Consider the following 18,437-nt stretch of genomic DNA (forward strand, 5'->3'; position numbering starts at 1 on the left):
CCTAATTACTCGTCTGAAGAAAGGGAAGAAACCGTATTATTGTATTCTAGGAAACCCGGCACCTCATTTTAATCAACCCGATTACTGCATTATAAGAAATCCAGTACTGCATTTTAAGAAACTTGGTACCTGCATTCTAGGAAACCCGATTACTTCATTCTGTGAAATGGGGTTACTAAATTCAAAGAAAGCGGTTTACTGCATTTTGAGAATCCTGGTCACTTCTTTAAGAAACCCAATTACTGCATTCTGAGAAACATGATTAGGACGTTCTAGGAAACTGATTACAGCATTCTAAGAAAGCCGGTCAAGAAAGCCGGACATTGCATTCTAAGAAAACAGATTACTGCATTCTAAGAAACCTGGTTACTGTATTCCTAGAAACCTCGTTAATCTATTCTAAGGAGCCTGGTTACTGTAGTAGATTACTGCAGTTTTAAGAAACCTGGTTCCTGCACTCAAATTACATGTTTATTGCATATTAAGAAATCTGATTTCTGAATTCTCAAACCCCGATAATTGCATTCTGAGAAACCGGATTACTGCATTCTATGAAACGAGGTTACTAAATTCAAAGAAAGCGGTTTACAGCATTTTGAGAATCCCAGTCACAGTTTTCTAAGTAACCCAGTTACTGAGTTCTAAGAAACATGATTAGGACGTTCTAGGAAACTGGTTGCAGCATTCTAAGAAACCTGGTTACTGCATTCTAAGAAACCTCGCTAATTATTCTAAGGAGCCTGGTTACTGTACTAGATTACTGCATTTTTAAGAACCCTGGTTCCTGCACTCTAAGAAATCAAATTAAATGTTTATTGCATTTTAAGAAATCTCATTACTGTATTCTCAAACCCCTATAATTGCATTCTGAGAAACCTGATTACTGCATAAAAGGAAACCCGGTATTCCATTGTAAGAAAACTGGTAACTGCGTTCTACGAAATCTGTTTCCTGCAATCTAATATACCTCATTTTTAAGTTCAAAGAAAGCTGTTTACTGCATTCTAAGAAACATGCTTATTGTGTTCTAAGGAACCTCGTTACTTCACTCTAAAAGAAAACAATTACTGAATTCGAAGAACCCTGGCTACTGCATTTTAAGAAACTTGGTAACTGCATTCTAGGAAACCAGATTACTGCATTTTATGAAACCGGGTTACTGCATTTTAAGAAACAAATTACTTAATTCTAGAAATCTGTTTACAGCATTCTGAGAATCCTGGTCACCGTGTAATAAGAAACCCAGTTACTGCATTCTGAGAAACATGATTAGTACGTTCTAAGAAACGTGGTTCCTGTACCAGATTACTGCTTAATAAGAAACGTTGTTTCTGCACTCTAAGAAACCAAATTACCAAGCTCAAAGAATATTTTATTGCATTTTAAGAAACCTGATTACTGCATTCTCAAAACCTGATTATTGCATTCTGTGTCACCTGGTTACTGTATTGTAAGAACGTTGATTACTGCATTGTAAGAAACCTGGTTCCCGTATTTTAAGAAACCTAATTACTAAGTTAAAAGAAAGGTAAGAAACACCATTGTTGTATTCTAGGAAACCCGTCACTGCATTTTTTTTAACACGATTACTGCATTCTAAGAAACTTGGTAACTGCATTCTATGAAAGGGGGTTACTAAATTCAAAGAAAGTGGTTTACAGCATTTTGAGAATCCCGGTCACTGTATTCTAAGAAACCCAGTTACTGCGTTTTAGGAAACTGGTTGCAGCATTCTAAGAAACTCGGTTGCAGCATTCTAAGAAACCAGATTACTGCATTTTAAGAAACCTCGTTAATGTATTTTAAGGAGCCCAATTACTGTACCTGATTACTGCTTTTTAAGAAACCTGGTTCCTACACTCTAAGAAAACAAATTACATGTTTATTGCATTTTAAGAAATCCGAATACTGTATTCTCAAATCCTGATCATTGCATTCTAAGAAGTCTGATTACTGAATAAAAGGAAACCTGGTATTCCATTGTAAGAAAACTGATTACTGCATTCTAAGAAACCTGGTAACTGCATTCCAGGAAATCGAGTAACTGGGTCCTAAGAAACCCAGTTCCTGCATTCTAAGAAACCCAATTACTAAGTTCAAAGAAAGCGGTTTACTGCATTCTAAGAACCCTGGTTGTTACATTCTAAGAAACCACATTACTAAGTTGAAAGAAACAAGTTTACTGCATTTTAATGAAACATGTTTACTGCATTTTAATAAAGCTGATTACTGCATTCAAAGAAACTGGGTAACTGTATTCGAAGGGACCTGGTTACTGCATTCTGATCAACCTGTTTTCTGTATTTAAGAAACCCGGTTACAGCATTCTAAAAATCCCAGTTACTGCATTCTAAGAAACCAAATTATTGAGTATAAAGACAGCTGTTTACTGCACTCTAAGAAACCTGATTATTGCTTTCTATGAAATCCGGTTACTGCATTGTAAGAAACTGGATCAGTGTTACTGCATTCTAAGCAACCCAGTTACTGCCTTCTAAAAAACCCGATTACTGTACCAGATTTCTGCACTCTAAGAAAGCTGGTGCCTGCATTCTAAGAAACCTGTTTGTCACATTGCAAGAAACTAAATTACGGCACTCCGGGAAACATGTTTACTGCATTGTAAGAAACCGGATTACTGCATTTTTAGAAATCTTAAATCTGAGTTCTAAGAAACCAGATTGCTGCATTTTAAGATACCCGGTTACTGCATTCTAAGAAACCTAATTACTGAGTTCAAAGAAAGTCACCTGATAAATGCATTCTAAGAAACCTGATTAGTGCATTCTAAGAAAACCAATTACTGAAACCTGGTCCCTGCATTCTAAGACCTGGTTACTGCATTATGAGAAACCGGATTACTTCATGTTCAGAAATCTGATTACTACATTCTAATTAACTTGAATAATGCATTCTAAGAAACCCAACTACTGCTTCCTAAGAAATCTGATTGCTGCTTTCTAAGACCTTGTTACTGCATAATAAAACCTGGCTACCTCATTCTAGGAATTCTGGTTACTGCATTCTAAGAAACCGGATTACTGGATTCAAAGAAACCGGATTACTGCATTCAAAGAAACCGGATTACTGCATTCAAAGAAACCGGATTACTGCATTCAAAGAAACCGGATTACTGCATTCAAAGAAACAGGATTACTGCATTCAAAGAAACCGGATTACTGCATTCAAAGAAACTTGATTACTCCTTCTAAAAAATGGGATCACCCTGTTCCACTCAGGGCTATAATAAATGTGTTAAGAAATAGATCAGATGTTTATGTCGATAACGATTGCTTTATCTGTGCGACTGAAATCACTTTTCTGAAGTGTTCCAAGTTACTTTGTTTTCTATAAGGCCTCCTCCAATAAACTTCACAAACAGGAAATTAGCAGAAGACCCGTTTATTGAAAGATTTCTATTAAGCAACCAATCACTGATGCCTTAGCTCACGATTCTTTACTGCCATAAGTCAAAAGCTCTGGTACAGGCTGCTTGGAGCGGAGGTGGACAGAGCCTCCTGGAACCCGCTTCTGCAGCCGACTTCCACCGTTCACCCCATTTAAATCAGCCAATGGGCTTGTCCGTCGGAGTTCAAGGTGGGTGTTCTGCAGGTTTCGATACTCTTAAGATGCTCTCAGGTCTGTGTATTAAGTCTGCTTTGCTCATCAATTGCTGTAGATGTAGTAGATTTAAATCTATTAACTATAGTGTTAGATTTTCCGTCCTCACAGGATGTTTTGCAGATTATCTGGCAGCAGGTGGTTGAATTTATCTACCTAGTAACAGCCTGCACTGCATTCCAGTGTGCAGGTGGTCAGTTTTGCTCATCAAAGTTCTAATAGGGAGTTTTACGCATCCAGGTATAATCGGGCAGTTTTGCTCATCTATGTACTAATAGGATGTTTTTATCAAGTCTTTGTAGAAGCAAGCAGTTTTACACCTCCATGTCCTTACAGGGTGTTTGCACCTGTGTGCACAAGCAGGCAGTTTTTGCTCATCTGACTACTATTAGGGATTTTTGCACTTGTATATACAAGAATGCAGTTTCGCTCAACTATATTCGAACACCGGTGTTTTGTACATCTGCAACGAACGTGGCGGATTTACATGTCCATGGACTTATAGGATATTTTGTGCAGCTTGTTTAAGCCAGAAGTCTTGCACTTGTACTAAAGGTACACTTGCAGTAAATGCAAGCACCCCACAATGTTATTGTCGTAAGACGACCTGGTGCTGTTGGAACATAGGAGCATATAGAGTTCTGCTTCAGGCTCAAGTCTTCTGTCCGGTCCTTCGACCAGGTGATCGAGGGGAACGCTGCTATTCGTTAGACTAAAGTTGAGTCCTTGGCTGTGGCGCCCTGTTTACGCCCTACCATGGTCCGCATCTCTTGGGTGATCCCATTCCAGGGCATACTGTGGGACTGCAGCAGCCCCGACTCGGCCGACAAAGTGCGGTGCATGCGTGGGATGGTGTAGCCATCTTTCTCAGTCATGCTGCTTTGGTGGCGAGGGACCGTCCCATGGGGGACCGTCCCGTGGCTACTTGCGGATGTCACGTCGCTGAGTACGGGTGAGGTGGGCTGTGCCTTCTCGATGTATGGTGGATAGGAGAATTCTCTGTGGATCTCCGGGCGAGGTCTCGGCTTTGGGGTTTCTTTTATGTTGTTGAGGCCATTGGCCGGGGTCTCGCTTCCGTGTGCAGAGTCGTTCTCGTACATAGTGTTGGCCAGTTGATTGTGTCCTCGCCGCCGAGCCTGGGAGGCCTTAAAGATGGCGTGGGTGACCGTGAGCATAAGGACGAGTATCCCGGAGGACAGGATGCAGGCACTGGTGACGCCAGTCTCCATCTCGAAGAGAAGTAACATGTAGATGGACAGGGCTGGAAGACAAAAAAAACAGCATCAGTTCTCTAGAGGCCAAGGGGGTGCGTTTTATGTCCTGCATAACGTGACTGTACACAGTCCTTACTAGCTGTACGTGCATTCAAAACATGGACTGGTCATGGGAGGAGATGTGGGCACATGAGCAAACAGTGACAAGCACTAGAGAAACATTGAGAGGCCGTCTGAGGGCTGTTTTCACATGGGGGCAGTGTGAGGGCTTAGGGCACAAGGATAGCCAGTTTCAGGGTTTGTGGCACACGTGAAGGCAACGTCAGGGCTTAGGGCATACGGAAAGGCAGTGTGAGAATTTGTGACACATGGACAAGCAGTGTGAGGGCTTGTAACACATGGACAAGCAGTGTGAGGGCTTGTAACACATGGATAGGCAGTGTGAGGGCTTGCAGCACATGGACAAGCAGTGTGAGGGCTTGTAACACATGGACAAGCAGCGTGAGCGCTTGTGGCACATGGACAGGCAGTGTGACGGAAAGGGGCACATGGACGAGCAGTGTCAAGCACTACAGACACATAAAGAGGTAGTGTGAGGGCTTGTAACACATGTACAGGCAGCGCTAGCGGCACAGGGACAGGCAGTGTGAGCGCTTGAGGCACAGACAGGCAGTGCAAGCGCTTGCAGCACATGGACAGGCAGTGTAAGTGCTTACGGCACATGGACAGGCAATGTGAGGGCTTGTGGCATGTATACAGGCAGCGTGAGCCCTTTCGGCACATGGACAGGCAGTGTGAGCACTTGTGGCACATGGACAAGCAGTGTGAGCGCTTGTAACACATGGACAGGCAGCGCGAGTGCTTGCGGCACATGGACAGGCAGCGTGAGCGCTTGTGGCACATGGACAAGCAGTGTGAGCGCTTGTGGCACATGGACAAGCAGTGTGAGCGCTTGTGGCACATGGACAAGCAGCGTGAGCGCTTGTGGCACATGGACAGGCCGCGTGAGCGCTTGCGGCACATGGACAGGCAGCGTGAGCGCTTTCGGCACATGTACAGGCAGTGTGAGCGCTTGCGGCACATGGACAGGCAGCGTGAGCGCTTGTGGCACATGGACAGGCAGCGTGAGGGCTTGTAACATATGGACAGGCAGCGTGAGTGCTTGCAGCACATGGACAGGCAGCGTGAGGGCTTGTAACACATGGACAGGCAGCGTGAGGGCTTGTAACACATGGACAGACATCCTGAGGGCTTGCGGCACATGGACATGCAGTGTGAGGGCTTGTAACACATGGACAGGCAGCGTGAGCGCTTGCGGCACATGGACAGGCAGCGTGAGGGCTTGTAACACATGGACAGACATCCTGAGGGCTTGCGGCACATGGACATGCAGTGTGAGGGCTTGTAACACATGGACAGGCAGTGTGAGGGCTTGCAGCACATGGACAAGCAGTGTGAGGGCTTGTAACACATGGACAGGCAGTGTGAGGGCTTGTAACACATGGACAGGCAGTGTGAGGGCTTGCAGCACATGGACAAGCAGTGTGAGGGCTTGTAACACATGGACAGGCAGTGTGAGGGCTTGTAACACATGGACAGGCAGCGTGAGCGCTTGCGGCACATGGACAGGCAGTGTGAGGGCTTGTAACACATGGACAGGCAGTGTGAGGGCTTGCAGCACATGGACAAGCAGTGTGAGGGCTTGTAACACATGGACAGGCAGTGTGAGCGCTTGTGGCACATGGACAGGCAGCGTGAGTGCTTTAGGCACATGGACAGTCAGCGTGAGCGTTTGCGGCACATGGACATGCAGTGCGAGGGCTTGTAACACATGGACAGGCAGCGTGAGCATTTGCGGCACATGGACAGGCAGTGTGAGGGCTTGTAACACATGGACAGGCAGCGTGAGCGTTTGCGGCACATGGACAGGCAGCGTGAGCGCTTGTGGCACATGGACAAGCAGTGTGAGGGCTTGCGGCACATGGACAAGCAGTGTGAAGGCTTGCGGCACATGGACAAGCAGTGTGAGGGCTTGTGGCACATGGACAGGCAGCGTGAGGGCTTGCAGCACATGGACAGGCAGCGTGAGCGCTTGTGGCACATGGACAAGCAGTGTGAGGGCTTGCGGCACATGGACAAGCAGTGTGAGGGCTTGTGGCACATGGACAGGCAGCGTGAGCGCTTGTGGCACATGGACAAGCAGTGTGAGCGCTTGTGGCACATGGACAAGCAGTGTGAGGGCTTGCGGCACATGGACAAGCAGTGTGAGGGCTTGTGGCACATGGACAGGCAGCGTGAGCGCTTGTGGCACATGGACAAGCAGTGTGAGCGCTTGTGGCACATGGACAAGCAATGTGAGGGCTTGTGGCACATGGACAAGCAGTGTGAGGGCTTGTGGCACATGGACAAGCAGTGTGAGGGCTTGTAACACATGGACAAGCAGTGTGAGGGCTTGTAACACATGGATAGGCAGTGTGAGGGCTTGCAGCACATGGACAAGCAGTGTGAGGGCTTGTGGCACATGGACAAGCAGTGTGAGGGCTTGCAGCACATGGACAAGCAGTGTGAGGGCTTGTAACACATGGACAAGCAGCGTGAGCGCTTGTGGCACATGGACAAGCCGCGTGAGCGCTTGTGGCACATGGACATGCAGTGTGAGGGCTTGTGGCACATGGACAAGCAGCGTGAGCGTTTGCGGCACATGGACAAGCAGTGCGAGGGCTTGTAACACATGGACAGGCAGTGTGAGCGCTTGCGGCACATGGACATGCAGTGTGAGGGCTTGTAACACATGGACAGGCAGTGTGAGGGCTTGTAACACATGGACATGCAGTGTGAGGGCTTGTAACACATGGACAGGCAGTGTGAGGGCTTGTAACATATGGACAGGCAGTGTGAGGGCTTGCAGCACATGGACAGGCAGTGTGAGGGCTTGTAACATATGGACAAGCAGTGTGAGGGCTTGCGGCACATGGACAGGCAGTGTGAGGGCTTGTAACATATGGACAGGCAGTGTGAGGGCTTGCGGCACATGGACAGGCAGTGTGAGGGCTTGCAGCACATGGACAGGCAGTGTGAGGGCTTGCGGCACATGGACAAGCAGTGTGAGGGCTTGCGGCACATGGACAGGCAGTGTGAGGGCTTGCAGCACATGGACAGGCAGTGTGAGGGCTTGCGGCACATGGACAAGCAGTGTGAGGGCTTGCGGCACATGGACAAGCAGTGTGAGGGCTTGCGGCATGTGTACAGGCAGTGTGAGGGCTTGCGGCATGTGTACAGGCAGTGTGAGGGCTTGCGGCATGTGTACAGGCAGTGTGAGGGCTTGCGGCATGTGTACAGGCAGTGTGAGCACTTGGGGCACATTGAGAGGTGCAGTGAGGACTTGGTGCCTGTGTCCAGGCAGTGTCCTTCACTTTGAACTTGTACTTGGAGTGTTAAGCTCTTGGGTCACATATACAGGGACTGTGAGGGCTTGGGTCACATGTACAGGTCTGTGAGCGCTTTTGACACATGAACAGGCAGTGTGAGGGCCTGGGGCACATTGGCCGGCAACGTAGGAGGTAGTCGCCGATGAACAAACACTGTTAGTGTGGGTGAGCTTGTAGCTCAGGCAGGGGGAGGGGCTTTGGGCATGTGGACAGTCAGTAGGAGGGGCTTCAGGTACATAAACAGCCAGTATCAAGCACTGGAGCCACGTGCACTGGATGTGTGGGGCTTGGAATCAATATAAGGAGAGCGATTCAGAGAAGTATTTCCAAATCGCAAAATGCGTTTCGGAATAATTATCAAATCGCAATTTAGGATGTTATTGGCGTTCTTTCCAAATTGCTAATCGGTAACCTATGAATTAATGGTTTCTGACTGTCATTTGAGTCACAAACGACTGATCACTCACCGATTCATGAGTGGATGTGGTGACTGATTTACAAAGGGGAGGAGAACCTGTTGCACCCTTTCACCTTTTATAATCTGGGTGGCATCTTCTAGGGGGGCCACAGGAGCCCTGCCTGCCCTCACTGAGGTTTTCCAAAATGGATTTTTTTTTTTTTTTTTAAAGCAGCCTGACTTTCTCAAGGGAATGCAATTGCATGGGTGATGGTATTCTGTCCCATGCAGGCCACCATACCTCTGATTGTAGCAAAATGCACAGGGTCTCAAATTGTGGCCTCCATAATGAATATTAAAAAGGCAGGTCATTCTGCGACACCTTGGAAGGTGTTATTATGTGAACTGACCTATTAACACGTAGGTTAATTTACAATAGAAAATATTGGCCGCAAAAGTCGGTCCGCAATGTGCAATCTCTTCAAGGGAAACAAACAAGATCTTCACACTTCTTCACACCACTGGAGTTAAGCTATCCAGGCTGATGAGGGCTGATAGCCAGAAACCGGTCCTAGGATGCTTGATTCCGGTCCAGGAAAGACATGGCTTGGCAGTTCGGGCTGGACTGTTCCCATGAGGCACAGGGTCAGAGCTGATTTGCATATGGCCATGTCTGAACTGGGTGGTGTGGGGTGCAAAAAAACCATGGATTTAGGCCCAGATCTCTGTACTGGGGTGAATGTATGATTGTTCTGCATTCTGTCCATCAAATGTTGTTTTTGCAATCTCTTAAAGTGGCCACTTTCATCGTGCACCTTGCCCCGGGTTTATGTTATTCAACCTGAAAGCCTGAATCTACAAAATTCTACAAATAAGCAATGGCCTGCTAAATTTCTGCTCCCCTCTAAGATCAGCATAGAATAGCGGAAAGCAGCTGACCCTCACAATACGGCCAGCAAGAACGGAGTAGAAAAGTATGCAACGATAACTGGAAACAGAGGCCTTAACTTTTAAAAAAAGGTATTAAAAACCAAACCAAAAGCAGAGCTTATTACTAGGATTTTTGCCTGTATTATGTGAGCTTAGAGTGTGAGCGCACCTCAATTTACACAGTTTGGAAGTATTTTAGAGACATAAAAGGGTTTTTGATCAGCACTGCTAAATAAAAAGCAGTGTTACAGAATGCAGTTCTGACCAGATTTAATCTGGGTGCACATACATTTCAGACGAGGCGGTGGGTTCAGTAGTTAACTTTTGTGGTTTATTCTTGACACCATCTACAGCAAAAAACAAAGCATAGGGATTTCAAGATCTGAAAATGGCCACCATGTGCTCAAGATGGCCTTGGAAGATCACCATAGGGGGGACCAGTTGAAGAGTTAATACGTTGAGACGAGGAGATGACGTACAGCATTTACTATCCGGCAAAACAAAATATTGCCCAACAGGATAGGTGGCCAAATTTATCTAGCAACTACTAAGTAACTTTAACTTTACATTTATTTAGTAGTAGTTTTTTATGAATACTAAATTTGCAAATCCAATTTTTTGTATTGTATTATCTGGCAAATGTATGCAATGAAAATTTGCAATTTCACTAACTTCAAGACGTTGTGTCCTAATCTTCATGGAGACAGAGGAAGCAATTTTTGAGAATGTTGCTTATCTCTAGAAGGGCAAATCTTACAATGAAACCTCAGAGATCATTAGAACATAGAAATCCCAAAGAATGTATATTTCTAGCTACCCGGGGTGTGAACAGTGTAGGATGTTATCTAATATATTACTAAAGGAAGGAAAGAGATTTTTTGAAAAATGTACCTTTACGATTTAGCGGATACAAAATTTTGAAGATGTGAATTTTCTACTGGGGGAAATTTCCAATTAAGTTGGTCATTCTTTGATAAATTTTACAAGATCAGTAACAAACTAATGAGACAGGTGTAAATGGCCTTTAACGGAAGAGTAATGCTTCAGTCGGTCCAGAACCCAAGCAGACATCGTCAATAAAAGACAAACTCTAGAATCCCTTCTCTTAGGAATTGTGGGTGGTGTAGGAGTGGCTAAATGGAACTGCCTTTTTTTCTCTTCACTGAAAGGCTCCTTTAATTGATGTTGTGCAGAAGAATCTTTGGAATTTAGAAACTATAAGCAATAAAGGAAATAGGTTCCTTGGTGTTCATCGAGATATGGGCTTATATGTAGGGACACCGGTGGATATGCCTCAATCCGGTATTTCTAAACGGACAACTGTGTTTCATCGGAGTAAATGGAACGATGTCTCATCCTGCTTTCTTGAGGTCAGTCTCAAAGAGTGGCCGTCTTTCTCCACCGGTAAACGTGGACATCTTTCTCCATGCCCAGTACCACTCAGACATCTCTTGTTTGGTTTGAAAGGGATTGTACAGTGCAAGTCTTTGAAATGAACAAACTTTTACCTGCCAAATACACAGCCACGCCGAAGCAGAAGAGACCAACCGCTACGTGTCGAATAATACGAGTGTCCAAAAGGAACCAGTCGCCCCTAAAACATTGAAACAAAGAAGAAAAACATAATTATTTTTGTTTTTTTTAGTTCTGTTTCCCTTCTCAGATATAATGATAAAGCTAAAAACTAAGTGGTCTGTGGCATATACTTGGAACTGGTCGCTGTGGGGAGGTGGTGCCGGTGGACTATGCAGCGGCGTGGAGGGTCCCTGTTTTACAAATGTCACCGCTCCATTCTAACCACATTAGGGACCACAGCACCCCCTATAGAATGGATAAGGCAGCTACATATTTGACTGTAAGATAGTACAACTATTTCTTGGCCAAGAAATGGTCCGTTGAAGTTTTCGTGGAGCCCTGAAGATGATGCCAAGGACAATGTTGTTGGTCCGGCGCTCAACCATCAGAAGATGGGCCGACAACCATCCGACAGAGACTGCACTCTCTTCAGGAGGAAGGAATAACTAACGAGTCAGAGATTAGAGAAAACATTTGCTGTTTCAAGAACATATCGTGGTGCATCATTAGCGAGACGTCCAACCCCATCCACCAAAGGTCCATCAACTGGTATCTATGGTAACGTAGCGTCACCTGGACCCATGGGACTAGAACCTGACTCGAAATCCTGTGCTTTACAGGAGATATGTTTGTAAGAAACTGCAGGTGCAAAAAAGATCATGCAATCTTAAAAGTAGCCAATTCCTGGGATGGCCACACTCCACGCTTCCTTTTTAAAACAGGTTTGTACCATCTCAACGGAAATTGGTGCGTGCATCCTTACCACCAATAAAATAACTATTTAAGACAGTGGCCCCCAAACCAGTTCTTTTCATTACTAACCACATGATGTGATATTAAAAAAAAAAAAGACTTGTTTTTCTCCAGGTCAGACCTGCGTAAAAGGTGTCAACATTAGACAAAGATTAAAAATTCTCATGAAACTATTGCACACAGAATATTTTTACTAACACCTGTGTATGAAGGGGTTTCCAATGAAATACACTTTTGGGAATTCTGAACCCCTTCTGCATCAGCTGTAGTTTCTGGCACCACTGCCTAGGACAGCGGAGCAGCAGCTTGTTTTGTTGCGGTGTCGCACAATCGAACAGCGATCAGCTTTTGTGCAACTCTCTACCCAGTATATTCACCAAAGCCACAGAAATGTAGGCCAGTAATTCAGTGTGACAGACAGGGGACGTGGGAACGACAGGGCCGACGTGAGCGGCGAGGCTAATGAGCCCGCGAGAGCAGGCCTCTCCAGAAAGACACCACTCAAACATGGCCGACACAATGGAGCAAAAGGGTAATGTATGCAGATTTATGGGTAGTCACTTGCCGCTGACAGGCCCATTGAAGGGCCTTTGGATGAGAGAGTGGGGGAGGCTTCTCTCCTGGTGCTTCTAAAGTCAGTGTTTCACTTTCTTACCATTACAATAACGCATGTGTTTTATATTGCCCCTTGGCTCTTGCATTAGAGCTGGTGCAGTTTTTGCCACACTGTGGAAACAGAGGGAAATCCATGCCATGAAGCAAGTAGGGGTGAGTCCCTCTAAAACTGTCCAGGGCACCACAGGGTGACAATACAAAACCCCCTATATGGAGGCCATGTAACGAACATAAGTCCAACATATGGAAGAAATAATGTCCAAAATCAGAAGACTGAATGCAGTCTCCCGGGCCTTACCCAACCTCACTGAAGCAATGCTTGTGTTTGGGAAACAACCTTTACAACGCAACTTTTAGAATGCACTACCATTACAACAAAACTTTTACAACGCAACATCCATTACAACGCATGCAATTACAACGCACACCACTACAACGCGTGTCATTACAACTCAGTCATTACAACGCATACCATTACAACGCATAACATTACCATCCAAAACTTACCCTCCTGTTGCACCCCCTGGAGTTAGAATAGTAATTTTTACCCCTACACTATCCAACATTTACCCTACTGTTGCACCCCCTGGAGTTAGAATAGTAATTTTTACCCCTACACTATCCAACACTTACCAAACATGCAATGTAATGTTATGTGTTGTAATGGTGTGCATTGTAAAGGTATTATGCGTTGTAATGGAATGCGTTGTAAATGTAGTTTTTAAAATTTCGTTGTAATAGCATGCGTTGTAATGGAATGCGTTGTAATGGATGTTGCGTTGTAAAAAATGCGTTGTAAAGGTATGCGTTGTAAAAGTGTGCGCTGTAACGTCATACATCCCTAGTGTTTTGTAGGTTTATACCGTTTGATGCATAATCTGTATTATACCCTTATGATGCATAATCTGTAAAGTGCTCTGATACCCTCGGTGGTCATGTTCGCGCTATATAAAACTTTCTAAATAAATAAATAAGAACATGTACTATAGAAATAGCATTGATGTAACCTTGCAACATATATAACTGGCTTCTGAACCTGGCGAGTAGTGCTGCAGTCAACCAGATGACGAGAAAGATATTGGAGAAAACTTGATAACAGATATTAACTTTTAAACAGTCCATCAGGTGAATGATGTCACTACAGCTATCAAACCCAACCAGGCGTCATTGAAGAGAGCAGCATTCTAGAATGCCTATGGCTGAGGATTGTTAGGGATGCAAGGCTGGGTGAAGAGCTCGCTGGGTGCCCGTGGAGAGGACTGGGTCGGGTCCTAAAAACTCAGCCAGCTTCTGAAAGGGAAGAGTGCATCCCAGACTCTGGTCTGCTCACCCATGAGTGTGCCCTCACACACCCCTGTCTGACTTCGCACGTAAGTGTAGGAGCCAGGCAACACCACAACCACTGGAGAGACAGGTGAACCAGAACCACTGGAGAGACAGGTGAACCAGAACCACTGGAGAGACAGGTGAACCAGAACCACTGGAGAGACAGGTGAACCAGAACCACTGGAGAGACAGGTGAACCAGAACCACTGGAGAGACAGGTGAACCAGAACCCAGCTGCATTAGCACCAAAATCTATGTATGTTATGTTATCAGGACTTGTATAGCGCACAGCTGCCCCAGCAAAGGGGCGTCCCGGTAAAGTAAATACATGCACCCCGAAGCTGGCAGAGACTGGCGGCTCTGCAGGAAAGCGCCTAGAGGCGGCTCCATCTTCCCACACACCTGTTGAGGGCACATTCATGCACAACATACCTGTGTGTGTCCCACATCTCAGGAGTTGAGAATCTCAGCCGAACCTCTTTGCCAAATATATGGTATTATCAAGAACCTGGTGCCAGCGCCTCCAGAAGGCAGTGTGACGTCACACCACCCAGGTGCGAATGCCACACCTGCAGCTGCAGAATTTTAACAACTCCCCCGTCGAGTGTGACAGCAGTATGCATCACAGCTTTGGAATGTGTTACTGTCTCTGAGTAACTTCAAGCAGGCCTGTCCACCCCGCCTTCAGTGCCAGTGAACCCTCAGTGTCAGGTGTGGGGTGAGGTGACCCACAGTCTCCAAATGCATTGTTGGCACCTAGAAGCACTCATCGACTGCCAGGGCCACTGGAATTATGTGGCAGGGTAGGGCCAAATTATGCGGCAGGACTGAGTAAATTATGCAGCCAGAAAAAGCCAATATGCTGCATAATTTTGTAACAGTATTACTTCATTTTTTCAGCATTTTTTAAATTGGTAACACTGACTGGGTATAAATTGCACCTCTTTAGTGCCCGTTTAACACAAATATAGCATTAAGCAACAGAAAGGTGGCCAGGGTACATTTGCTAAAAGGACTTCCTCTGCGCTGCAACACGTGTTGCTACATTTTTTGTAACTTTTGAACTGTTTGAGGTAGAATTTTTTTTTTGTTAAAATCAGCAGATTATGCAGGAGATGATGAATTATGTTGGAAATCGGCAAATCTATAAGTATGCGTACATCGCTGCAGCCGCACAATTGTATACTTCCAGGGGGCCTGCCAGTACCCAAAGATATCAGGTAGCATGTCTCGCCCAGGACCCATAGCTTCGTATTCACCTTCATATCCTGCTGCCTCCCAGTACTAGGGGTGGGCGTAAATCTCGTAATTCCATGTAGTGCAGTCACGCGGCTTTACCTACATGATGATGCATTTTGCACTAAGAAATAGCGCTAAATGCTATAGCACATGAATAGCAGCGCGCGCAGGCGATTGCTGTCGATAAATGTGCATGTGGTTAGGATTTTTCCCCAACTTACTCCCGGCATTTAGCCCAAGTTTCTTAGTGCAAAATACTCTGTAGCGCACAAAATGAATGTGAGGTTGCATTTTGCAATAAGAAAATAGCAATAAATGCAACAGGACATAAACAGCAGTGTGAGTAGCCACTCACATTCGATAAATGTGCTCTCAATATAGGATTTTTCCCCCAAATTACTCTTAATTATGCGAGTAGGTGTAATTACATTAATAACGGTAAATTATTTGCCAAAGTTACTCTGATTACTCTGGTGTAATTAACATTACTCCCACCCAACCCCCACCCCTGGACTGGACAGATCACACAGGCGTCCCCATGAACCCCCTCCTGACCACCACATCATGCACATTCAACCATTCAGACAACAGTTCCGCCATCCTACAAGCGCTAGCCCATACGAGGCATGCCAATATAGCGCTTTATCTCCGATACCTACAGCAGATAGCCAATCGACAAACATGGAACGATCAACTAAAGGTCCATGAACCCCAGGAGGAGAGACCCCCTCTGACCCAGCCCCTCTGACCCACCCAGTGCCAAGACCACCGCAAACTCAGTGTTGAGTCCACTCCTAAATTCTCCTTGAGGAGCAACCAAAGCACCTTCTTCGTCATCGAAGGTGGATGTGTTTATAGTAACTACTTCCATCTGCTTAGCAGAACCCCCAAAGGAGGAGCTGGCCAATGGGATCCAGGGAAGGTTATTGAGTATGGTACCCCAAGCATCCCTATATATAGAGAGAACAGTGGATCCCCAAGACTCCCTAGGGAGTACAGTTGTACCCCCAACCTAAAGGAACTACAGCTGTACCCCCAAGCCCCTCTATAAATAGACACTACGTTAGTACCCCAAGCCCCCCTATATCTAGGGAGTACAGCGGTACCCCAGTTCTCCCTATATATAGGGAGTAGAGCGGTACCCAAAGCCTCCCTATATATACAGTGAGTACAGTTGTACCCCAAGCTCCTCTAGCTATGCCTATACAAACTTCACATGCGACTGTGTTGTGTGTTCTACTATAGATAGAAAGATACATTGTACACCGCCTATGTAACTGTTCACCTGTCTGGCCTACGGCAAAATCCAGCACTGGGATTTACTACCGGTTGAATGGTGGTATGTAAACCACCTGTGTAACTCTACGCATGTACTATGTTGTAATTTGACTTTACTACCTATGCCTTACACCACTACCTATGTAACTGTAGACCTAGCTGGCCTATGGTAAAAATGAGCACTGTGTTTTACTACAGGTAGAAGGATGGTGTGTAAATCACCTGTGTAACTGTACAGCTGTAGAATGCTGTAATGTGACTTTACTCCCTATGCATTTCACGACTGCCTATGTAACTGTAGACCTGGATGGCCTACGGTCAAATTCAGCACTGTTTCACTACAGGTAGAAGGATGGTGTGTGTAACTGTAGGCCTGTTCTATATTGTAATGTGACTTTTTTACTCCCTATGCATTTCACCACTCCCTATGTACCTGTACTCCTGTCTGGCCTACTGTAAAATCCAGCACTGTGTTTTACTACAGGGAGAAGAATGGTATGTAAACCACCTGTGTACTGTACGCATGTACTATCATGTTGTGATCTGCTCTATGCATTTCTCCGCTCCCTGTGTAACTTTACACCTGTAGTATGTGACTTTACTCCCTATATATTTCATCAATCCCTATGTAACTCTTCACCTGTAGTATGTTGTATGTGACTTTACTCCCTATGCATTTCTCCACTCCCTGTGTAACTCTACACCTGCAGTATGTTGTATGTGACTTTCCTCCCTATGTATTTCTTCACTCCCTGTGTAACTCTACACCTGCAGTATGTTGTATGTGACTTTCCTCCCTATGCATTTCTCCACTCCCTGTGTAACCCCCTGAGCAGGCGCTGGGCCCAGCTCAGTTGTCCCTGGCTGTCACCCCGGGTCGCTGCACCCCCTATGAGTACACTGGCTCGGCTCGGCTCGGCCCGCCGCAGTGCGGTCGCAGTGTTCACCTCTCGGGCCCCGGGCCCTGCTCCCGGCACACCTCGGTGCTGAAGTAGGCATGCAGCAGGCAGACGATGACGCAGCAGGCGTTGAGCGTCAGGCAGAGGGCGGCCAGGCCGGTGCAGGCGGGCAGCAGCACCCCGGGGGGCAGCGGGGGCGCCTCCTTCACCGCCCCCTGCTGCGCCTGGATCTGGAAGACCAGGGTGGCGGCCAGCACCGACATGATGGCGGCCAGCACCCCCAGGAGCAGCAGCACGGTCAGGGAGCGCTGGCTGTACCCCGGGGGCATGGTGGCACGGGGACCAGTGCGGACTGGGGAGCACTGGGGGCGGGGGCACACAGACCAGGGTGCCAAACTCCAGCCACAGAAACACTCCTTTCGGTCACGGGTCCAGGAGATGCGGAAAATAGCACAGTCACAGGTTCTGGAAAGTGCACAAGTGTTGCAGACTGATGGCTCTCTACAGGTTAGTCCTGCAGGGTCACTCCGGTGCCAAGGCCAGGGGGTCAGGGCAGGGTCCAGTCCTAGGAGAGCAGAGGTGGGAGGTGCTAAGAGGGCATCAACCCCCCAGCTGCAGGCCCCGGGCCCCTCACTCCAGGGCCAGTGTCCACTCAGAGTCCGCCGGCAGGACAAAGGCCGGGGCGCGGGAAAGTCCTGCAGCGAGCACCGGCGCGGGGGTGCCCTCCTCGGAGGACATGTGACAGCCCCCCAGGCACAGATGTTTCAATGCCTGGGCACACGGGGGCTGTGGGGCACACTGACGCCACTGTATTCGCCGTTAAGAGCCCAAAGTCTGCGCATCAGATGTACCACCGATTGAAAGATATCACAGGGCAGGAAGGATGCGTAAAAGTTCGCGAAACGACCGCTCAAAGTTCGCAAAGTTATGAATTCCGCGCTGTCCAAGTTCGCTCTCTTCCGAGGACCGTCGCCAGGTTCTTCTAACACCGTGTCCTGATTTCAGGTTCTTCTAACACCGTGTCTTGATTTCAGACCCCGCCTCCTCTTCTCGCTCCGGCTGCCCCTCTCTCCGGGCCGTGCGGGCCTCTCCCCTCCTCATCCTCCGGGGGTCGAGCAGGCAGAGCGGGCCCCGGCGCCGTGCTGCTCCCGGGTGGATGTCC

At 46.8% G+C, this 18,437-nt stretch overlaps 1 protein-coding gene across 1 annotated transcript; it reads right to left on the bottom strand.

Moving 5' to 3' along the window:
• Positions 1-4,328: 4,328 nt before the first annotated feature.
• On the bottom strand, positions 4,329-17,604 carry LOC144799904 (transmembrane protein 221-like). Its single transcript, XM_078671517.1, has 3 exons — positions 17,324-17,604; positions 11,099-11,184; positions 4,329-4,882 (listed from the first exon to the last, which is right to left on the bottom strand). The coding sequence occupies exons 1-3, from the start codon at positions 17,602-17,604 to the stop codon at positions 4,329-4,331; spliced, it is 921 nt and encodes a 306-aa protein (XP_078527643.1).
• Between the last annotated feature and the right edge of the window lie 833 nt (positions 17,605-18,437).

The sequence above is a fragment of the Lissotriton helveticus genome, chromosome 12, assembly GCF_964261635.1.
Source record: "Lissotriton helveticus chromosome 12, aLisHel1.1, whole genome shotgun sequence".
NCBI classification, from domain to species: Eukaryota; Metazoa; Chordata; class Amphibia; order Caudata; family Salamandridae; genus Lissotriton; species Lissotriton helveticus.